Here is a 24,890-nt window from a genome sequence, read left to right on the forward strand (position 1 = left end):
AATGGTGCAATTCATTATGATTTTATGTTAAGAAGGATTGAGTTTCACAATCAACGTATTAGTTTAAGTTCAAAAATATTACATGCACTTGAATGACATTATGTTAGTGAGCATCATAATCGTAACAATAGGTGCAATTTAGTAATCCGTCCGACCCTTTTTATAAGAAACACGTTTGAGAATCTTTTTTTGTCCTTCTTTTAAAAAACAATCTTAAAAAATTAAGTCAAATAATTCATTCGAATGCAAAGAAACAAATTCCCCATGCAAGAAATTGGAGGGAAATTGCAAGCACCCAATAAGTTTTGTCAACATTTATGATAATTAGCATGTTTTTTTTTTTGGGAAAAGGAAAATACATCATTGAAATTAAGCATAATAAGTTAATTGATAAAAAATGTTAGTTTCACATGTTAGTATGATTTTGTCAAAATTTTCTTATAAAAAGGACCGGAAGGAGTATAAGATAAGCCATTTTCTTGGAGTATTTTCTTGTACAATAATGTTAGGTCAATCTGCAACAACTTTTAACTGAAGTTCTTATATATTCCAAATTATATGAATTCCTATAGAGTTTCCAAATCTGTACACGTATAATTCCAAATTGATATATATTAATTTCCCATAATCCGTTGTGGAATGTGGTTGTCTAAATTACTCGTTCTAAAATTTGGGTTACAAAAACCCATGATCTAGGTGGACCAAAATCATTTAAGATAAATTAGTTGATTTTTTATATTTTATTTATTAATTTTTCTAGGGTAAAATCTGATTAAGGTCCCTGATTTATATACATAAATATAAAATGGTACTATAAAATATGCATGGCTGCGTTTTTTGACATCCTCACTGGTTGCATAGGCTGGACAATGATTTCATGGTGACTTGTTAGTTCCAGTAACTTTAATAATGTGAGGAGAAGGACTAAATATTAATGACCAAAAAATTTGAGGGACCTAAATAGATGTGCAATTTTTAATATCTCATCTAAATATTACCTGACTTTGAACTTAAATATGGAAAACTTGAGAGCTCCTACTACACCTGTATAACTAACTTAACGCACACATTTTGTATCTTTTTGCAAATTCAATTACCAAAGTGATTGTTGAGATATTACTCATAAATTGTTTTAACATAAGATTACTTATGATTTCGTAATATCATAAGTAAGATACCCAAGCCATCTCACTCGGTTGCACTAAATACAATTTACTGGGTACACTTTCTGTCTCACAATGAACTCACACACTTGTCTTTTGGTTGTTCTCTCTGAATCTCAATCTCCTTATTTGTGCTTAACTTCAAACAAATCATTTCGTCATGAGAAGGAATACTCTCTTTAAACCATGAGTCTTTTGATAGCTGTGTAACTGTATTTGGAATCAATGAAAGACTATATTGGACATAGCTCTCACGGGATAAATGTGACAGTGCTATACATAAGTTGGCAATTTGAATGCAACATTCACTTCTTTGCCACACTCCAGAATTTATTTTCATTACCTATAACGCAGATAAGACAAAGTTTAACTTGCATTAACACACCCATTTTGGATGGAAAATGTGAGATCCAATAGTATTTCAGTAAGACTTGGACTACCGTGAAGCTGTAACAATAAGCATTTTTCAACAATATCTTCTCGTCAATTTTTTCATCCATCAAACCATCTTTATGCTGAGGAAACAGGTGTTCGGATAATGATGATTATTACCTAAGATAAATAGATATTTCATTGACCAAATAGTCATTCTATGTATTTAAGACAAGGTAATTAGAGTGTTATAATCACAATTTTGGACTGAACTACTCTTCAATATCTTCTCGTCTAAAAATATGCTTCAACTTTAATCAGTAAGCTTGTGACATACTTAAGAAACCAGTTATAAGACAGACTTGTGACACTAATCCAGCTAGCCCTTCAAAAGAAAATGACAGCTAAACTTTGTTCCTTTTAATTATATGACCCCTTTTTATTTTATGCACTCCAAATCTTCTCAACGATCATAATCTAACACAAAGTTGACGATGCAAACAACATTAGTGTTATTCATACTCATTACCATGTTCAAAGAAACTGGTATTTTTGGAAACTCACATCATAACAACACAAACAACACATGATACTGAAAAACAAACGTAGATAATAGGGCTAAACAACAAACTGCAAGTAAACTCTGCATTTTAGGAACATAATCATGGACTTAATACTCTGACTTCAAACAGCTGCATCGTCAATATGATAGGTTTCAAATCTTATCCTTCTTTGCCTTTGGAATCACCTTCTTCTTCCTGTTGGACAGAACCTGAACACCCTCGTTGTCAGGGGAGGGACTCCTCTTTGGACTTATGGTCTCCTGAGTATTTGCATTCAGATCAGTGGTTGGAAGTTCAGATGACAAATCAGGCTCTGAAACCTTCTCACTGGAGACGACGACAAACTCATCCAGCAAATCCTAACAAAATGAAGTAAAACAATTATTTCTCAAGCGTGCTGTATGCCCCTTTCACAAATATGGATAAAAAAGAAAAACCAATTTCAATGAATACCTTCCCGATGTCTTCATTCCGGAGGACTTCTTTGTTGAGTGTGGACTGAGGGGTCAGCATGCCACGGCTAGAAGATGCACCCACCTTTATCCCGTATTCATTAAGATCAGCCCCAGCATTAGGTAAATAAGCATAACAAAAATAAGGGAGATAAACACGTACACTCAGATCTAGCTGCAAATGTTTGAACTGCTCGATAATCAATTCATCAGTGCAAACACGCTTAACACGATACGAAGTCTCAAATCTGGACCTATCAAACCTCTGACCCTGGAAATTCTTCACCTCTATTTTGAAAAGAGCAGATCTCCCAAACACACTGGTCAATTCAACAGGTAACCCAGTACCACCTTCATTCTATAATAGCAACAAAATAAAATGCAAGGCGTGAATGAATTACATGAATATATAAAAGTTATCCGGGATGAAATCAATATATCATTAATGTACCCTGTCACATGAATCAACCATCTCAGTGCATGTTTTGCCAAGCAGTGCTGTGGCTTCCTTGTCAAAGAGGATGAAATTAGCACTGCCAGAGTTATCTTCCACCCTCAATTGAAGACGGAACCTATGTACACAATTTAGACAGTGTCACACTTTGATTTATTTTCTTCTGCTAACATAAGGTTTACCCCATTCCAACTTTGTATATGATTACAACTGAAATCAACCAACCTTGGGTAAACTGCAATAACATGGCGATTACATCCCTCGCAGAAAAACATCCTTTCATCAGCATACACCTTACGACTGCATCTACAGGCAGTATACCACCAGTCCACACCTTCTTCCATAGGGAGTATGGTTCCATACACGACACACACACAGTCCTAGACCAAACAGATCATAATGAGTACATTGTCGCAATATCCGTAAATACCATCAACAAACTAAATACTGCAAACACATTGTTACCTTCTTAATATCACTAAGTTCAGCAATGGACTTGCTGCTAGTTAAGACCAAAAAATCCTCTTCACCAGATACGGATTTGGAATCTGACAGTTGACTTAGTGTATGGGATGCACTCGCATTAGCATCTAAATAACTGGAAATGATAAACTGAATTGTCATCATCGCATTCATTGAAATTTAACAAATAAGCTTTCTAAATATATTAATTCCATACTTTGATTTCAAAACAGATGCCATAGGAAGATCAGGGTCAAACAGGATTTTGGTAGCACCATGCACATTCTGAAGACTGTTGTTCCCCTGGAATGATTTCACTTTGGCAAACTGAATAATGACAACAGGGTTGTTGAGTTCACCCCCTCCTAGAAAATTAGCTAACTCATCAACATAGGCGCCAAAGAGGGCACACTCAACCCTGAGGCTGTTAAAAGAAAAAATTCATTAAGACAAAAAATTGGTCTACATTTTTTTATTAAAAAGATAAAAATCCTTTGATTAAATTACCCGGCAGACTCAATCTCAATCACATTCATCTTTGACTTCTTTCCATTTGTAACAATCTCCCTCTCAACTCCAACACCAGTCAAAATGCCAATTACATCTGCAAACATAGTTCAAAACATGTTAGATGGGCAAAAACTCTTCAGAGTAAGAGATACAAAACTTAGATAAAACATGTACCAATTCTTACCAATAAGATAACCAGAATCATAGCTAGGGGCTAAAATGTCAGCAAGAGATACAAAGCTATAGGGAAACTCATCAATAGTAATATGGGGCATGTGGCGCACTTCAGTGTTATACATGAAACAAATCTTGTAATTGTGTCTCGTAGGTTTGTAATCCCCACTGCTATCCACTAAAACGAAGGAAGACAAACTGTAGACATTGCCCTCAACCAGTAACTTCTCAAACTTGTACATCAAAGTCTTCTTAATAATCGCATGGATCTTCGAACCCTGTCATGTATACCAACATCCTACAATTACCTTGATTTAAATAAAAAAGAAAATATAAACATGTGATATAACACTATCATACCTTGTCATCCATCAGCACCAACTCAAGAGAAAGAGGAAGCTTCGATGAGGCAAATCCTTGGCTGTACCAAATTCGAACCACCTTCACCAATATCCTCCAATGTTGCTTCCCAGAACGAAGCTCATCAACATTGTGGTAAACAAACTCCATAGCGGATCAAGACAGGAAAAGGATAACTAAAGATATGGAACACAACTGGATCAGTTAGGACTTAGGAAGGGTGTGCATTTTTGATGAGATTGGCATTGTTATTTATAGTACCAAGAATAATATTCATTATGAAAAATGATATTCAAAAGTGGGACAAAACATATAAATCCATTCCAGCCTGCAAACAGAAGGTCAACGAAATACATATGGAGCTACAGTGTCTTACTCTTTGTATATTAAAAGTGGGACAAAACATATAACTACATCCAAGCTAGGAAACAAATGAAATTCGAAACACATATGGTCCTTCAGTAATCAAGAGTAGGCTAATAAACAGACGCGTGGCAAATGGTTGTGAGAATGCCACGTTGGTTTTTTGTCGTTCTAAAGGGCTTGTGTTTTGTATCTAGTATAGATTGCCTTTGGTATGTATCCCACAGATGCATAGAATGATAGAAACCTCTTTATCAAATAACAACCCCCACTAACTCTGTCTATGCCAAGAAAGGAACAATTGCATATTATTCTTATATAATTCTTTTCCCAAACGAAGTATACAAATTAGCACAAAGTTGAATTTAAGAAATACCATATGATGCAATACAGAAGTGATTGATGATGAACGATCTATATCTTTGGGTACCTTCTATTATTTGCTATTCACACATGCAAGGAGCACAAAGTCGCGAAAGGATGTTCATGGGCCACGAATGGATTAGTACATGCATATGAAATTCACACACACGTACACCCAAAGCCCATTTATATATGCTAGGTATATATCTTGTCGAGGCTCAAAAATTATATTAAGTTGGTAGGTTTAACTTAATAAAATATTTTCCATACGCATTGTCAAATAATCGAACTCTAACCTAGATGATTAAGGAGTTCAGCAGCTACCTATCAACTGTTGGTTAAACTTAGATCATTTATGTTTTAGAGTACCATCATTTTGCATAAGCACGCTAGTAATGATGTTATGTGCATTCCTAAATTAAGTTTCAAAGCTGATCGAAGCTTAATATGTACCTATTAAAAGTTGGAGTGTGCTTGATTATCATGATTGAAAATTGGAGGCAAAAGATGACAAAGGGCAGGTTTGTTTTATCTTAAAAATCTCACCTCAAGTCCTTTTCAATTTTGTCTTAATTGTCTTATTTTTGTGTCTTTTAGAAGAAATTGTTTGGTTTGCCACATTTGCCTATACAGCATATCATACCATTTGCTGCACAGAGAGAGCAATTGAATTGAAGGAGATTGTCTCTTCTCATTCCGAATTTCCAATGTTAATGTTTTTCCTTCTGTTTTGCACACACTTGCACGTTTTGTAGAATGAACAGAGGGGACCATTTTGATCCAATTTCAACTTTCTCATAAACATTTTTGTCCACCCAAACAACCCAGCCCAATTTTTTTATCCACTCTGTGAAATTTCCAGTTTCAACATAAAAAAAGGAGGAAGAATTCATTTCAATTTTCCAGTAGTTATTAGCAGTTTCCTCAAGTTAGATAAAGTGTTTGGATGTGAAGTGAAAATAAAAGGAAAGAAAAGAAGATGAATGGAGGAGAAAATAAAATAGAAAATGTAAGGATTTTTAAATTGTTTGGATGAGAAAACAAGAAGAAAATACAGACAGAAAAAAAAAACAGAAAAAAAAGTATGATGCACAATTACTATTTCATCCTCTTGTAGTTTAATATATATGTAAATATTTTATCTATTTAATTTTTTTGAGGGTCTATTTAAAATTATTGTTATTATTGAAAAACCAAAAAAAATTATTGTTTTTTTAACTAACAATTTTTTTTTGAAATCAACAAAATTTATTGTTATTATTGAACTATTGTTTTTCTAATGTATAAAAGTTCATTTATAATATATAAAAATATTTTTACAATTACATTACTTAAAGTGTATGAAAGTAATAAATTTTTTATATTTTAAACTATTGTTCTATGAAAATAAATATCAATAGAATATTTAAAATTTTATTAATATAATATCTTTGTAGTTTAAAATTTATGGGTTTAGTTTTTTTGTCAATGAAAGTGATTTCCTTACTTAGACGGTGCCAGGCCCAATACACACAATTGGCAATGCCAATATCCTTTTGTAGAGCCCATTATGTGAGACCCAGCCCAGACATTATTGTTTCATATAATCAATCAGAACGACAAACCGCCAAACTAGTAGTGAAATTTAAAATTTGTATTTTATAGTTTTATTTTTTCTAAATTTGAATTTGAAATTAATCATCTCAAAATCTTTAATTAAAAATATTTAAATTAATTGAATGTCAAGGGGGTGTAGCTCAAATGGTAGAGTGCTGGCAATGCTTGCGAGACGTTCGAGGTTCGACTCCTCGCACCTCCATTTTCATTTTTAGATAATGAAATCAGAACTGAGAGGTATAAAATTTAAAATTAGTTTATAAGTCCATGACTGTGTTCCCTAGTTCTCTGAAAAATGTTTAATGGTGTCCCTATTCCCTCATTTGGGTACAGAGCTAACATGGTTTATATGCCGTCAATTGAACTTCTGTAACCAGTGCTTTTACCCTTCTTATTCAACCAACTTCTTTCCATATCATTGCTATATGAATTATAAAACAACCGTGATATATTTTAACCTAACTTTCTATTACTTTGAACCAAAAAAAAATTCTATTACATTTCATTTCCACTTTTTTTTTTTACAATTCTTTTCTTTTTCTACCAAATCACATTATTATCTTTCTTGGTTGCCAATGTATTGATCATGAACAAACAATTTTCCTTCATATAAAGAAGATCAAAATCCTCTAATCATTAATAGCATTAATCAATTTGTTGTTCAGAAGTCCCACCAAGACAGTACAAACCCTTTTTTTTTTGACAACCCTCCACGAAACAATGCCAATATTAAAACCACAATATCTCTAGGCAATTACAATACCTATCAATACTAGACTGAAAGGAGAGGGAACAACCACAACGTTATGCCCTAAAATAGTGTGTCTGTTAAAATAATTTATGTAATATGACAAATTATTGAATAGTAGGTTATTAAGAATATGATAAACATATTACATTAATGAAGCTCAATAAAAAAATTATTGTACACTAATTTTATTAGTTTTTTTTTATAATAAACATTTGGTATCGGTCACCCTTTGGATATACCGACATATTCGAGATTTAGTCACAATTAAGGCTGTTCATCCCTCTCCCAGAGTTATTGTGTGGGGATCGAACCCGAGAGCTCTTCACACACACTCGGCCTGTGTTGCCAACTGAGCTACCCCTCTTGGGTTAATTTTTTAGTATATTAAAGCACACATTTTATATTTTATGTTTTTTTTATAAAAATTATCTTCAATTTATTTGGTGATTATATATGTTTAAATAGTAATGCACTCCCAATATTAAGTAAAATGATAAAAATATATAATTAGAGCTGAATAAGTTAGTCCGTGTTTGTGTAAAATCATCTGTAAAAGTAAACTGACTTTTATAAAGTGGTATTTATCTCTTGCTTTCATGTTTTGGCCATCAAAGTAGTGTTTTTAGTTGAAACTTTATGGGAAGTGTGCTAATGAAAGTTTAATGTCGAAACATATTCTTTGTGACACATATAAAATTTATACTATTTATTGCATAATGAGTATTTAATTAGTTAAAATGCAGTTTGTAAGAGCATATATTTTTTAACTTAATTATGAATTAAGATAATAATTTATCTTATTCGATAAATGTTTATAGTATTATAGAAAGTAAAAAATTATAAAATCTTATAAGACAATCTGAAAACACAAATCGTCCAACCTAATGAATGTCTATTACAATGGTTAAAATTAACTATTTGGATCCCTGAGATTTCGTCATTAAGGAATGCACTTTATGATAGACCTTTAACTTTCACAACACTTGAGGAGAACATGGTTCCCTCAGTAGAGGATAGATGTGGTTAACACAAATAAATTATAAGGACTTAGTTAAGAAAGATTCTTAAGCTCGTGTAGCATAATAATGTGCAAAAGTGAAAGTTTGTTAAGAATGGTTGTTTTTTTTTTATCAATGAAGAAATATTGTAGCTATATCAAATATGATTTCATTTAGGAACTTTATTAAATACTTCATTGCATACTACATTTTTAGTCTATTGTAGATGAGTGCAACAATGATAAACCTCATAGGAGGTTATAAACTCATATTAAATATTATTAGAAAACATATTTTAAATCAAAATTATAACTAACCAAAAATTTTAAAATTAAACTATTTTGACAAATAAATTTAATTAAATTATTCTATTTTTTTTAACAACATAAAGAAATTTATTGAAAAAATGATCAAACATACAACCAATGGATACTTGCATGACTTGCATAACATAATTAATATATATCTCATAATTTAATTAACTTAGTTTTTAATATATTTATCATCATAAATGCAGTTAAATAGAAAATTACTCTATGATAATTTTAACTATCAATAATTATTTAATAAAAAATAGTTATTAATTTTAAATATATTTTATATAAATTAATTAATTATAAATATTATTTATAATTAATTAATTTTACTTCTTAATATTTTTCAACTCAAGTTATTTTTTAAAATTATAACTATTATTATTTAATATAAATATTTTTATGAATATTTAATGTAGGTAGTTGGATAGCTTTTGACAATACAAATTTTTTTTTCAGTTTTTAATCTTATTATTTAATATATTTATTACAAAGATAATTTGTTATTACTTATGCATTATAATACATGCAATATTTACTAATGTATTTAATGTAATGGTTCAAGTGTGCTTTACTTATATATATAGATTCTATCATAATTAGACCAAACCAGCAAACATACTGTCCAATCCACCACACAATAGAAGCTAGCTACATTTATAGAAGACTTATATAAATTAAGAGTTATGACTGAGACGCATATTTTCTCTTCTATCTCAATTTCACTAAATTTCTCTTAATCATTTTTTTTCTTATTAGATAATCTATCATATTTGTCATTTTTCTCTCGTCGGTCTCTATCTATCTCATAAAATATAAATATGAGAAGTGTGAAATGATTCATTGATTAGTTATAATAATTTAATAATATGAAGTGCATAATTAATCGAATTAATTATAAAACGTTACGATTGAGGAAAGGTATGTGCATTTACTTGACTAGCAGAGAAATAAAAAAGGAGATCACAAGATCTGTGGTAGGACCAAGTAGTTTCCTATACTAAATTGCAACTATCACATTTATATATCTCTCATGATCCGTCATTCCACCTGCATTATGTGCATGAAAACTAATTGATTGATGTAGAAGTAGGACTTATTTTGTTGCTATATTGATTGACCATAATTTGGATTATCTCAAGTGAAATCATTTTTTTCCCAAATGTATTTCATAATATAGGAGTGTCAGCAAACAGGCAATAGGTTCTTAAACAAATAAAGGACATTTGAGACAAAACGATCGGTGGGCATAAATTTATATGCTGCCAAATGATGTAAACTCCATTTGTAACTAAGACCTTTGTCTCTGTTTTTAATGAAATGAATTTTGCTTGTTCAAAAGAAAAAATTAGCCAACAAAACTCACTTCTATTTAAACATAGTAATGAAGATTATATAGACTAGTCAACTAGGGAAAAATACAAGAACAGAATAGATCGAACAACGGCAACATATGTGTCGAAATCCCACACACTACACTACTACAGCGATCATTGATCAATACATCACTGACATTGATTCCTTGAACCGATTATCCGCCATCAAATGATCTGCTTCAAAGCCTGCTGCAGGCTTCTTACGATGTCCTTTGATGTCTTGCAGTTTTCCTTGTTCATCTGCAATACCACAACACGATTATTGTATTGCTCTTGGTTTATATAGCAATCAAATTAATCTCAAATGCAAACTATATTATATATATATATATATGTGTGTGTGTGTGTGTGTATTTAGTTACCTTAGCAATAATAGTTGCATCAATAATGGTATTCCCAAAGGGCAAAAAGCTGAAACTGTGGACAGTGAGATGATCATGCTTTTCTATTTCTCCAAGTATTATGGTCTCATATCCACTTTGTTTGTGACAATGAATCTTGATGAGTACATCGTTGCCAGAAACTCTTACTCTGATTTCAGGGAGTGACTTATAACAGTGGTTGTCAAAGATTTTATCAGATTTTGTTAGGCTATCATCACTGATGAAGAGAACAGATCTCTTTACTAGAAGTGCGGATCCAACTCCTTCCTTGGCTGCTTGCTCCTCCAGAGTCTGCACTTGCTCCTGTAATTGTTTCACATACATGATAGCAACTCCCAAAATAGAACCTCTGTCCATCTGCACAATACCGTTGGATAAAATTGCGTTTGGAAAAATGAAGTTTGATAAAATAGCATGATGAATGTGATTGAAAAAACAATGGCTAATTAAGCTGAGAATGAATTAGTATTACCCTCGCAAGGCCAGGAAGAATTGCAGAAAGAGCAATGAAATTCTGGCTGAGCTTTTCCCTTCTTTTTCTTTCGGCTATTATGTGTTCTTGAGTTTGAGTTGGGGTCCTCGCAGCGAATTGGTTCGGGGGATTACCATAATTTGAGAAAATACTGTCCTCAGATGCACCTTGAGAAACCAAAGCAGGGTTGTTGAAGTGGTTGAATGAAATAAGTTGGGATGGTATTGGAGAGGAAGAAGGCATGATCATGTCACTGGTTGGTTTTGCTGAGGCAACAGAGTAATTAGAAACCTCAGCAGGGACAAAATTTGGTGTTGTTTCATAGTTGAAACACTGATAAGAAGAATCGCTATCTGGGAGAGTGGAGAAAGAGTGCATGTCAAAATCATCATATGGGCAAGCAAAACAATCCATTATTGGGTACAGGTTAAACAAGGTGGGAATGGGATCCTCTATTCATTTAAAAGGCAAGAGTAGAGTAATGTCTGCTCAAATATGCTTGTGGTTCAACTATATATAGTCATAGAATGCATATTTAGAAATGATTTTTCAACCGTAGGTAGCTGGATAATGGAGTGAAGCAGAAGATGATGTTGGATTAGTTTTGTAAATGTAATTTGGACAAGCAATGGAATCGGTAAAAGGTAGGACTTATTATTGAACGCATCACCCATTATTTCTTAGAGCATCAGAATCGGTTTGTGATTTAAGAATTGCTCACTGACAAATATTTTAACATGAATTTCTCATACCATTACAAGGCCATGGCTGCTCCACGTTTGCAATGAAGAGTTACTGCACTATAGGTAAGAGTAAAATATAAAAGTTTGGGCCACGTTTGCAATGAAGAGTATATGGAGTTATCTAAATTGACTCATGAGAAAGTTTGAGTTAAATAACTCATCATCTAATTACATTGAAAATAAGTGAGTTAAAATATTTATATTTTATTTATTAATTTAATTATAAAAATTCATATTGGTCAATTGGGTTGTGAGTTTTTTTTTTGGTCAAAGTTGTTAGTCTTATAAAAGACAGGGGAAAAAACCCACAAAGATACAAGGCCGAGGCCCAAATCGAACGTCTTCACGCAGGGCAGAGAAACATGAACTTTAACGCTCTGTTTGGTAGAATAGAGAGAGATAGAGAAGAGAGAGTAAAGAAGAGAGAGTTTGAGTAGAGAGAAATAGGTGAGAAATAGAGTAGATTTTGAGGTTGTTTGGTATGATAGAGATAAAGGAGAGAGATGAGTAATAATGAGGTGGAAGAAAAAGAAAAAGTTAACTTTTAATTAAAAAAATATTTTTTACAAAAAAAAGTCAAGTAAGCAAATAGTGGCGGTTCAGAACCGCCACTAATTGCACACGAAAAGCATTTAAAAAAAATAGTGGCGGTTTGAAACCGCCACTAATTGCACAGCAGACGAAAAAAAAAAAAAGGTGACAGGGACGTATCTCTTCGCAATTTGCGAAGAGAAGAAAAAGGGGAAAAGTGGCCCCCTCTATCTCTCTCTCACCTGAACCTCTCTCTCACCAAACAAGGGTGATTTCCCCTTCTCTCCTCTAACTCTCTCTTCTCTTCTCAACCTCTCTCATACCAAACATAGTGTAAGTGCTGCCCGCAAGACATTAGAAGCTAATAATACTATAGTCAACAGAGGCAAGGAAAAACCTTTAAGCCTCGTAAAATTACAAAAAAAAGGTCCCCACCATGAACTAAAAAACAATAACAAAATACAAACACATGGGTCAGAGTAAAATATAAAAGTTTGGGCCTGACCCACCATTAAAATAAATAAACTCACCGAGATCCACATTTAGCCAGATTCACATTTTTCAGAAGCAAAAAATAGTTGCCAAAATAAGGAGCATTAACTATAGGCTTGTTTTGAGATCTAGGTTATTTAGAGTGCCTTCCCCAACGACCATGTATTGAATCTGTTTATCTATTAGGCTTGTTTGGGTAATAGTTTTTCCGCCCTCTTCTCCTGTTGGAATTGGGCCGGTACCACTTTCTTGTAATCCCTGGGCTTGAACCTTTTTCAATGATCATTTTCCATTGACAAAAAAAAGGACCATTAACTTTTCAGTTGGAACCAAAATTAAAATAGCTTTGGAAACAACTTAGATTTAATTTGGGCAAAATATAAACATGGCATGGTGCCACCATTTGTTCTCCCCCGACCTCAAAAACAAAACACACAAGTTAAGCCTCGGCCATTTTAAGGATGAGATGATCAATCTATACTAAACACATGCCATGTAAGTCAAGGATGGTGCACCTTGCTATCCAGAACTCAGCAGCATTTGGATGAATGTTTGAGACTGGGATCTACAGGACAAAGTTGCAGCAATAGAGAATGCTTTTAGGGTAATGTAATTTTCAAGGTGTCAAATTTCTGAATGCAATTTTCATGACAGTCTAGAAACAAGCTTTATCTGAAAGAGCATGAAGGCTTATTCTGTCTTTCTTTATTTAAAGAAATAAAAAAGTATTGGTAGATGTTTTCCGTTAATTTAAGTTTAGTATATTTTTTAGTATGAGATCATTAAACTACAGAGGTAAGATAGCCCCTAAAATTCCAGGGTTACTTTATGGATGTGTGTGCATATGCAACATTTCGTGGAACTCGGTCATGAATTGGCTCCTGCAGGAAGAAATCTCGTTATATTAGTATTAATTGCATTAGATAATATACTTAAACAAATTGGTGTATGTATTACCTCAGTCAATAGCACCTCAAACTTTGATTTCAATATAGTCTCATACAAGAAAATATATCTGCGCAGAAGAATAGTATAATGCTCAGTTGAATGATTAAGACATAAAATTGTGCACTCAAATTCAACTATAATTTGATTCACAGAAAGTAGATCCATGTACACAAGCATAGCTAGACAGACATGTTATGAAAATAGGATTCCGAACTGTGATGATCACTGTTTCCAGAGAAATGCTAATTAGGGGAAGATTTTTGCACTATTGATAGCATATATGCTGTATTTTAATTCATACTAGCTAGAACAGGTCAACATCATCATCCTATATTCTGCAACAAATATCCAAAAAATATAGAAATTATTTCCAGAAGCCTTAATGTTTTTTCCCTTGAAGAGAGAACCACCTAATATTTTAATCCATACATCACTGAGTATCATGGAAATCTGTTACAGAGCACACAAATCTTTACATTGTCCACTGGGAGTGCATACGCAAATGGATTCCAGAGAGCATGCCACCCCTATAACTACAGATCAGACAACATTGACATTGACATTTGACAAAATAAACCACATTACTTTTGTCCTGTTTTTCTCTTTTTCAGTATGTCAATGAGAGTATAATACATTGTCTACGTAACCCAAATAAAAGACGATATGGTCTTAAAGTTATACTATCACATCATTTAGGCAATTATTTCTAGTGCAAGAGAAAAAATATATCTATAACATGTTACAGATTAAACATTACTGCTAGAATGAGAAGGGACTTCATTACTTTCTTTATTTCCGAAATTTAAAATGACCTAGCCAAAGAAAATTATTACCTGCCCAAACTCAAACAAGCTTAATGCTTTTTCACTAGCTTGCATAATCTGCTCCAGTCATCATTCCCCTTTCTATAATCTGCATGGTAAAACGCAGCATAGAAGAAGCATGAATTTGCGAGGGAAAATGTTATGAAAAGACTAAAGGGTATCCATCTGTTGGAATTTCATTATCACACCTCACCGACTTCAAGAACGTACACTGCATGATTATTTTACTAATGAACATGGAACATATAGTCATGCTTCCCTTTACCAATTAACAAGTAAATCCACAATCATAATAGTGCTTATTATTTCTGCAGGGTAGACCAAACTTCACTGATCTTGGATGACATTTTCAAACACATAAAAACTGCAATATAAACCAACCTTGGAGGAAAACAGTATTGATAATTTAGCATAATGATTTTTTTTTTCATAAATGGGAGCTAGGAACTAGTTCATAATGCAAGCCAACATTATAAGAAAGTCCCCCTATGACCTATATATTTTATCCATCCATTTTAAGTTGGGATAAGCTAGTTTTTTTTTTTTTTTTTATAAGCATTGGGATAAGCTAGCTAACCTAATGAAATATAGCTTGCTAGTTGCTACTCTCCTAATGTATCATTTTCCAGCCAAATCCAACAGTTTTTTTTTGTCCATTTGTTTTGCCAATGAAGCTCATACTTTTACTGTTACTTCAATCATAGTGAAAAACCTCGTAACAATTGATTAAAACCAGGCAAACATACCTCATTTGGAGTGACAGGAACATCATGATCTGCAACTTGTGATTTTTAACAATTCCTGTCATGTATTAATATTCTATTATACAAGACATCACGAATTTTGAGAATTGACACAAATTATAAATCTCACCATCGAAGCGAGGATTGCGGGGCCTGAGAACTTGTTTGGGTTGAAAGCGATTCTGGTGGGGAAATGGGGTTGCTGGGTGAAATTCTGCTGTGGAGGGTAAAACACGATAGGAGAAACAAGCCTTATGCTCTGTTTGGATAGGTGGGAATAAGAGGAAAGAAAATTAAAGAAAGAGAAATTATAAGAGAAAATTAAAGGATTTTTTTTTTGGTTACAAAAGAAGGGCTAGGCCCAAAATGAAAGGATTTTAAAGAGTGGGGCTTTAGTAAAAAAAAAATGAAGAAGTGAGGAATATGAAATTGAGTATGATGTGCAATTATCACTTTTTTCTCTCATTTTCAATTTCTTGCCAATATGGCAAAGAAAACTAACAACATCTTATATGGCTTTCCATTTTGATAATTCTCATGATGTATCCAAACTTGTAGCTATTTCATTTTTCAGCCACAATCCATCTTTGAGTTTTCCTTCAACTGAAAATGTCTCGATCGAACAATATGTTAAGTCCGTTGGAAGTTTACGAAAAGTCATGAGTTGTGAAGTATTTTTCGCTTTGTTTCTCACTAGAATCACTTCTTGTCATCACATCACTGTCGTTATCGTCGCCACCACCACCACAAACCCAACCTAGACACTAACTATTCTATCATTGTTTCGACCGCCATCAAACTCAGCGTATCACCTCTGTTGTCGTGGAGAGCGAGGTGCAAGTGTGAACCGCGATGAAGAGAGCGTGATGTCGTGAGTTTCAAATTTGGGTTAAGACTTATATTTTTAATGAGTCGAAGAAGGTGTAACAGGCGAAACACATATATACATGTATAATTTTTCTTTCTCTTTTTCTATATTTGCTCCCAACAGAAGCTCCCTTCACCATTCGGTACACGAACAGATCAGGTTGGATAAAAATATTATTAGTGTATAACATATTGCTCGGAGTATAATACAGATTTATTTTGGAATAGTGGCACCCCTTTCGTAGAGTCTACTACATGAGATCCAGCCTAGATGTTCTTGTTTAGTATGATCAGAACAACACGACGCCAAGAAGAAAAAATCAGCACAAGTGCACAACGCCAAACTATGCAGCTTTGTTCATGTTAAGAATTTCAACATCCTCTAATCATTGACATATAATCTTCAACCAGATGTACACAAATTAAATTCACATCTTGCCTATTCTTTATAGAGTCATGTCATCGAAAAAGACAAAAACCCAAATATACAATGAATTCATGTTTATAGAGGATATCTACATCTATGACCTTGAGGGATATAAATGGTTGTATGAATTAGTTATAATAATATAATAGTATGAAGTGTATTAATTATAATCCAGCTAATGATAAATATAAAGTTATCAAAAGTGATCTAGAAGAAAGGTGTGTATTTAAAAATTTTAAATGATTATACCTGTTTAGGGAGGATATCACAAAATCTATGGTGGGACCTTATATTAAATTTGATGTAGTTGAAAGCAACTGTTTTTTTTTGTGCTTAGTTGAAAGCAACTGTTATCTCATGAGTTAGTCCAGTACACCGACTTAAAATTTTATAATTAATTAGCCATTTAAACACAATCATTTTTACACGTGAGATAATAACTCTTATAGGTAAACATAAGCTTGGGTTTAGTGGTAGTTTTTAACCTCGGCTAATGTTAGCGACAGTTAAAAACCACTGTTAGAGAGAAAGCATATGTTCTATGGGTGAGATAATAATATAAATTCTTTGTTTAACGCCCAGTGTTTTGCTTGCTGCCATAGATCTGGCCATCATGCATCCGGTTACCTTAAGAATTTCTTGTATAAAAAGAAACGCATATGTCTCATAATGAGTTAAACTTATTTGATTAAAATAATTGTTTGAAAGTTCTCGGCAAAACATCAACACCTTAATTAAATATTTCCAAACCAAGGTATGTATGGGGGGAAGAATACTTAACTTCACTATCAAACAATGTAAAATACACAACTAAAACAATCAACTTGTATTAAAAGGAAAAAAGTTACATCAACTTGCATTAAGTCACCACCACTGGGTACAATCATAAGATTTTTATACACAAGTAAATGACAAAAGGAACAATATTAAAACAAGTGCCTGCCAGTTTCTATCAAACTGGAACCTTTTTCACAAAAGGAAAGAGGGAAGAAAGAGGTCTTCATACATGACAAGTCAAAGCCTCTCAAAAACCCCTCTTGAAAAAAAGATCAACAAGTACTGATCAGATTTCAAAATGCTAAGGTGTACAAGGTAGTAATGAACATAGTCGAATAAGTCAACTACGCCCAAAAAAATCAACAACAGAAGAAAACAATCTGGCAACACATCTGTTGAAATTCAGCACACCAAGCAGAAGAAACCTCATCATGTAAACAATGAATATGGTATGTGTGAACAAACTAAGATACTCGCAGGCCCTTTGTATAGTACTCCAGAATCCCAATCAAGGATGAAAAAGGAAAAACAAATTAAGCTCTCCGATAAAAATCGTTATTGATTTCTAAACTTTTCATATTATCATGCTCCTGCACATCACTGAAATTGACTCCTTGAACTGGTTATGCACCATTGAATGAACTACCTAAAGCTTGTTGTAGACATCTTAAAAGATCCTTTGCTGTTATGCAGTTTTCCTTGTTCATCTGCAACAGAACAACACAATTAGTGGCTTGTCCTTGGTTTACCAATGAAATTAATAATCTGAAATTCAAACTTAATATTTGCATCATTTTGCCAGAAGATATAATTTACCTTAGCTATAATAGTTACATCAGTGATGTTATTCCCAAAGGGCAAAATGCTGCTACTCTGGACAGTGAGATAATCATGCTTCTCTAGTTCTCTGAGTATTGTAGCTGCACATCCACTTTGTTTGTCACAATGAATCTTGATGAGTAAATCTTCCCCAGAAGCTCTTACTTTGATTTCAGGGAGCTGTGACTGATCACAGTGGCTTTCAGAATTTTTATCTGATATAGTTGAGCCATCATCATTGATGTAGAGAACTGATCTCTTTACTAGAACCCCAGATCCAGTTCTCTTCTTGGCTGCTTGCTCCTCCAGAGTCTGCACTTGCTCCTGTAATTGTTTCACACTCCTGATAGCACCTCCCAAGATAGAAGCCTTGTCCATCTGCACATGCAATCATGCATATTAATTACAAAATTGCACTGTTATATAAGTCAAACACAATAGACATGTGTGTTCATAAATCATAGATGCAGCATCATGAATGTATTAGAATTTGAATTAGACCTAATTCTACTCGAAAAACTAATTTAAAGGTAAGGATTGCTCTACCAGTTATAAAGACTTATGTAGCTATATCTGTAGTCAATATGAAACTTCTCAACAGCATGTGATTGAAAGAAAAACAATTGCTAATGTTATCAGAGTAAAATGAATACCTTCTTGAGGCCAGGAAGGATGGCCGAAAGAGCAACGAAACTCTGGCTGAGTTTCTCCCTTCGTTTTCTTTCTGCTATGACATGTTCTTGAGCTTGGGTTGGGCTCCTGGTGGCAACCTGGCTTGCTTGATTATCATAATTTGATAAAATATTAATGTCCTCAGATAAACCTTGAGAAACCAAGTTAGCAGCATTGTTGAACTGCTGATCAAAAGAAATGATCTGGGGTGAAATTGAAGGCTTGGGAGTGGGAGCCATGATCATGTCAGTGGCGCAAGTGTTCATTGTCTTGAGCCTCTTAGCTGGTTTTTCTGGGGCAATAGACTGATCAGGGAAACAATTTGGTTTGGTTTCGTAGTTGAAACATTGAAGAGAAGACAAGTCATTGCTCTCTGTGGCAGTGGAGAAAGAGTGGAAGTCAAAGTCATCAAGTGGACATGCAGCAAAAGAATCAATTGGGTATAATTGGTGAAAAATGTTGAGATCCTCCATTCCCTGCAAAAAAGTAATTAAGAGTAGATTAATTTCTGCTTAATTATATACGTATGTGTTAGACAATATATATTGTTTAAAAGCTTGTATATCCATATGAGGAAACTATATGCTTACAAATTCGGGGAAATAGTTGGGGGAAGCAATTTGCATCATCTTGCTTGAGTTTCCTTGGTTGGAATTTTGTTTGAGGCAATTACACAAACACGTGGAAGGAAAGGAGGAAGGGAAGGGAAGCTAAGAATTTTCGAAAATTGTTGTGAACTTGGAAGAGAATGTTGTGTTGAGAAGTTTTTATATAGATGCACCTGGGCGTACACGCTTCATACCCGGTACAGTAGTAACACGTGTGTTCACATTATGTTTCTTTCTGTGTCAGTCAGTAGGTAAACCCTCTGAAATCTGAATGCGGCTCATCCCTCTCCTCACTCGCAAAGTCTGGTCAAACTATGGGTTCTTTCATGACTTTCTCTCTCGAACATTATTGCTATAAGATGTCATTAGTTGAGAGAGTTTAAGATTTCAAATTTCTTCACCACAAAAAAGATAAAGAAAAAGAATATTATCTTGAAAATGATTATTATGCAAAATAAAATAAAAATAAATATAGTTGTTCCACTTATGATGAATTTTTTTTTTCTATATTACAACACCCGATGATCATGAGACTAATTTATCATCATACTATTATCGCACTAAGCGGTAGGAGTCAAGCTCTCAATTACAAGCAAAAATATATATATTAAGAAAGAACTAGTTAAGTATAGAGAGTAGAAAAAAGAAAGAAAACAAAGATGGTACTAGCTTATCAATCTCAGGATATACTATCTAACATTTTTTTTTTAATCAACATTAGACTACCAAGCTGTACAATGGCGGAATGGCCTTAGCTCACCAGATAATTAATACAATCAAACTACACTAACACAGCCTAGGTAACGAGATCAGCAAGGTTGAATCAAGTACATCAACCCGGCCAGTTGGATTAAAATCAAATGACTTTCGTTAGTCTTTTTAGGTGTTTGTTTCCGCTTTTGAAAAAATTATTAATTTTTTTATGCATCGGAAAATGAAAAAAAAATCATTATTTAAAAAAAATTGAAATTAATTTATTTGGAAAAGTTACTTTAATTAGCTTATCAGAAGAATATATTATGTTAGATGAGATAAAATAAAAAATCAATTAGTGTAAAATCAATTTATACTGTTCTTAAAATCTCTAAAAAATAATTATTTTCTTTTAAGCAGCTAAAAATAAATATTTTTTAAAATGAAATTCACGCAGTATGAACATTCAATTATTTACATCACGAAATATTTTAAAATTAATTCCTTGATTGTTCACCAGTAGTGACTGATTAATTATGTTAATAAAATAATCAATCATTCATTTAATTTTATAAGCAACAATACTGTACGTCTTGAAAACACTTGCACACATTTTATATGAACTATGACGTGGTTGTGATTGATGAGAGATGCTACATATATGTAATCTGAAATTTTCAATCACTGGTTCTACGAATTACTATAATGAGAAACACACATATGCTGATATGCATGTGCTATAATTAAGAACCCCTCTGTTATCATTCATCGGTTTTCATTTTGTGCCATAATATTGGAATTTTTTTTTTTCAGAGTGAGTGACGACTAGGTAAAAATAGTCTTGGATCAATCGATATTTCTCTGTTTTCTATGTTGAGAAGTGTGAATAAGAGCATCTCCAATCATAGTATCTAATGTTAAATACATAATCATATAAGTATCTATTACCATTTGAGTACATATTCAATTTCAACATGGTAAAGATGAGTATGTGTGAATAGATACTCTACACTAGACTTGAAAAGTGAGCTTGTATTTATTACAAGCACCTACAATTAATATAATTAAATTAAAATAGAGATAAATAATAAATATATACAAATGTGATGTTGATAGTGGGATCCACTATGACACTATAGAAACTTTTAAGAGTTGTTGGGTTGGAGCAAAAAGTTAGTAAAGTAGGGCAGATGATTTAGCACTATGGAGAATTGTAAAAAATGAAGTGTAGATATTTTAGTGAGTATGATGGATCATGGATGTAGACGCTCTAATATCTTAAATTTAAATGTAAGTGAGATTAATCTTAAACTTTTATATATATAATTTATTAAGTAACTAAGTAATACTCCCATTGGGCTGGATTCCCTTTTCTCTTAGCATCATCAATCGGATTTGTTGATAGCTCTTGTTTATTAATTATTGAAATAAACTCCGACAAAAAAGGTGATCACAGACAAGAAGATGCGAAACAAGTTGAATTAAGGTGTAGAAGGTTGTTGACCCGTAGTTCCGGCCACTGCAACTGCTCCAAAATATATTATTATTGTAGATAGGTTATTTATTCCTTCTCCAATCAAACTGGAAATGTAACCCTTCCTCTGTCCCACATCAAATTAAAATCCTGCCTTTCCTCAACAATTATCTTCTACTATGTTTTAAATAATACAATTGAAGTATTCATGCCTTGTTTGTTAAGGCATTGTCTTTCAAAAGTTTCAATTGTGCATATATGATTTTAACACATGAACAGTGTGTTCAGATAAACATGTCAATTAAACGCTTTATTTCAATAAACATGTATGACATAAGTGTTTATTTATAAATTAGCGAATAGCTACGACACAGACACTTACGAAAATATACTATTGCGAATGAATATTTACCAACGGCAATCGTCGCAATAATAATATTTTCCAAATTTCCAATTGCTAGACTATTAATAACTTGAATTTTTTCATTGTTACCAATAGCGCCGTCGTGATGACCTATAAGTTCGTCTAGGCATCTTCCCACTTATTTTCTTAGTTTTTTATTGGGTTAATTAAACTTTTAGTCCATGTGTAATAGGTGAATTTCGAATATGGTCACTCATCAAAGTAAAGTTTGACTATAGTCCCTAATGTTTTAAAATTACCCAATTTAAGTATAGCTTTAGGATCGGATCATGCATCATATCTAAAAATTCTGTATGTATTTTTTTATATTATTGAAATTTTATGCATGTCTATCCTTTATCTTATAATGTCCTTGATATCTCCCTAAAACTAGTATAGATAAAAAAAAAATTCAATGATGAGGATTTACATAAAGGAAAAATTAAATACTATAAACCTTCTAAGTAAGAACTTCCTGCGTATATACCTTGAAATTAGCTTATGCAAATTAAAGTCATTTCTTCATAAACTTCATTGCTTAACTTTTCTCTAAGCACATATATAAAACTAATTCTTTCAGAAATTGGAAGTCAAATTACTTCATGTTCGCATTAAAACTAGGATTGGACTGGAATGAATATAAAATGAGGTAGAATAGATAGAAATGGGCAAATTAACTGGCCGGTGCGATGACTTGTATAATAAGAACAGAAAATAAAAAATCAAGTAGGACCTATAAAAACAAATCTCTCCTTACATGTCGAGACTTTTGTATGGGGAGGAATTAAGGATGAGTCATGAGTGATCAATTTTCGACAAAATAACCCTCATTGGCCAACAATTCACATCTTGCTCTTCCATTTTTTCCAATATAGTATGTTGATATTGCAAATGGGTGCTATGCTACAAGCCTGCAATGAAATCGATCAGATTTAAAATTAAGTTGTCATAATTATTTCTTTCTTTGACATGCGCATGTAACTTTATTTTAAATGACAAATCCCATCATTATGAATAAAGCTTATCTTTATGTACGTAATAAATTCTATTGTTTTTTCATTAAATCTAATTTATATTATTTACAAATCATTTTTTTTTATGGAATAAAAATCAATTTTCAATTAACGCCATTTTTCAAATAACGTCAAAAAAATTTAAAATAAAAATGTCTTTTCCATCACCCTCTTGTTTCAAATACCGACCATCATTAAATATTATAATAACACATATCTAACGGAGTACTAAATTTTGTATACCATGCATGGGTTGATTATCAAAAGTTTTATAATCCTAGACAAAGCCATTTATATAACAAAGATGTCATTGACCACCAATTTTAATTATGGTAATATTTGTAATTTGTGATGTTTTTACTTTTTACCACCATAAATTACATATTTTTTAAAAATAAATTACAAATAATTAAGCGAATAAACCTCACAAATTAAAGGTGTTGCACACTCGTAGCTAGGTGTCACCACAAAAATGACATATGTCCACAAATCATAAATCGTGACATTTTGGCTATGTTTGACATGATACTTCAGTTGCTTAAAACTTTTTTAATAAACTCGTCTAGGTAGTTTATAGTTTAAAGCTCATTGAATTTATCCTCATTTATATCTTTATCATGTCCCTTTTTTAGATTTATAAAAAAAACACTCAACTCTAATTATTTTTAATGTAAAATAATTACTATTTAATTTTTAATACAAAACTCTAAAAAAAGTATTAAATTTAAAAATTAGTTTTATTTATTATATTCCATTTATAAAAAAATTGAACTAAATTAAAATATTTACAATGACAATAATTTATTATTAATATTATATATGTATTGATGTGTAAGTAAAGTAATAATATAACCAACAAATAGTTGATCTAGTGGTAGGTAAGCTAAATCTCCAATAAGGATGAAATTACAAAAATCAAACCCCGAAAAAATCATTTGTTGAGAGTAACTGCATCATATATCAAATTAACACATGCAAGGGAAAAAATAGTAATTATAGAAGCATTTCAGCTTAGGTGATATCCGCTTTGATATGGCAAGTTGTGATTACTTCACTTCATAAAATTATAAACTATTCGTGACAACTACATAATATAATGTAAAGAAAAATTGAGGAAATCCGATTGAGTTTCTAGAAAACTGATGGAATGACGACACTGTGACATTTTGTTTAGATCATAACCCAACTATTAAGTACTACTATATATATATATATTATTAACAATAATGAGATCCTAGTTCTTGCTCTGGAAAATATGTAGGAAACTGGTTTTTCTTCCATGCATCAATTTTACTTTCGAAAAACTTAATTACTATTACGATTATTATTTAATTTTACAGTTATATTTTCATAATTTTTTGCAAATTAAATAACGAATAGATTCATAATCATTTATAGGCTTAATAAAATTAGTCTTTAGAAATTAATATGATGATTTTCAGATTTTGTTTATTTAGTTCCTTTTAATATTTAAATTTTACTTTCTTTATAAATATAAAAAGTCTTCAATTTTCTTAATCCGTAATAGCAAAATTATAAAATAAATTAAAAATAAGTTCTTCGAAACATACTCAAGTAGTTTGCTCACTTCGTTCATTAACTGTGAAGTCGGGGGTTTGATTATCTCATATGAGAATGAAATGTATATTATGATCAGTTGTTTACTGCTTAATGTAAGTTGCCGCAACATAATAATTAATCATTGCTGTTGACGGTAGATACCCGAGCTG

At 32.3% G+C, this 24,890-nt stretch overlaps 4 protein-coding genes across 4 annotated transcripts; all 4 read right to left on the minus strand.

Annotated features, from left to right (window-relative positions):
* Positions 1-2,195: 2,195 nt before the first annotated feature.
* On the minus strand, positions 2,196-4,080 carry LOC130737276 (replication protein A 70 kDa DNA-binding subunit A-like). The gene is made up of 8 exons (XM_057589028.1): positions 3,974-4,080; positions 3,684-3,890; positions 3,470-3,602; positions 3,230-3,384; positions 3,002-3,122; positions 2,714-2,908; positions 2,552-2,635; positions 2,196-2,457 (listed from the first exon to the last, which is right to left on the minus strand). Exons 1-8 carry the CDS (start codon positions 4,078-4,080, stop codon positions 2,251-2,253), a joined length of 1,209 nt encoding a protein of 402 aa, XP_057445011.1. The 3' UTR covers positions 2,196-2,250.
* On the minus strand, positions 4,015-4,938 carry LOC130735863 (uncharacterized). The gene is made up of 2 exons (XM_057587739.1): positions 4,511-4,938; positions 4,015-4,428 (listed from the first exon to the last, which is right to left on the minus strand). The coding sequence occupies exons 1-2, from the start codon at positions 4,658-4,660 to the stop codon at positions 4,084-4,086; spliced, it is 495 nt and encodes a 164-aa protein (XP_057443722.1). The 5' UTR covers positions 4,661-4,938; the 3' UTR covers positions 4,015-4,083.
* A 5,305-nt stretch (positions 4,939-10,243) lies between these two features.
* Positions 10,244-11,825, minus strand: LOC130740951 (transcription factor bHLH25-like). The gene is made up of 3 exons (XM_057593684.1): positions 11,127-11,825; positions 10,634-11,011; positions 10,244-10,511 (listed from the first exon to the last, which is right to left on the minus strand). The coding sequence occupies exons 1-3, from the start codon at positions 11,538-11,540 to the stop codon at positions 10,437-10,439; spliced, it is 867 nt and encodes a 288-aa protein (XP_057449667.1). The 5' UTR covers positions 11,541-11,825; the 3' UTR covers positions 10,244-10,436.
* Positions 11,826-17,525: 5,700 nt separating this feature from the next.
* LOC130735864 (transcription factor bHLH18-like) lies at positions 17,526-19,718 on the minus strand. Its single transcript, XM_057587740.1, has 4 exons — positions 19,560-19,718; positions 18,951-19,445; positions 18,295-18,675; positions 17,526-18,185 (listed from the first exon to the last, which is right to left on the minus strand). Exons 1-4 carry the CDS (start codon positions 19,596-19,598, stop codon positions 18,102-18,104), a joined length of 999 nt encoding a protein of 332 aa, XP_057443723.1. The 5' UTR covers positions 19,599-19,718; the 3' UTR covers positions 17,526-18,101.
* Positions 19,719-24,890: the final 5,172 nt, after the last annotated feature.

The sequence above is a fragment of the Lotus japonicus genome, chromosome 2 (assembly GCF_012489685.1).
Source record: "Lotus japonicus ecotype B-129 chromosome 2, LjGifu_v1.2".
In the NCBI taxonomy this organism is placed as follows: domain Eukaryota; kingdom Viridiplantae; phylum Streptophyta; class Magnoliopsida; order Fabales; family Fabaceae; genus Lotus; species Lotus japonicus.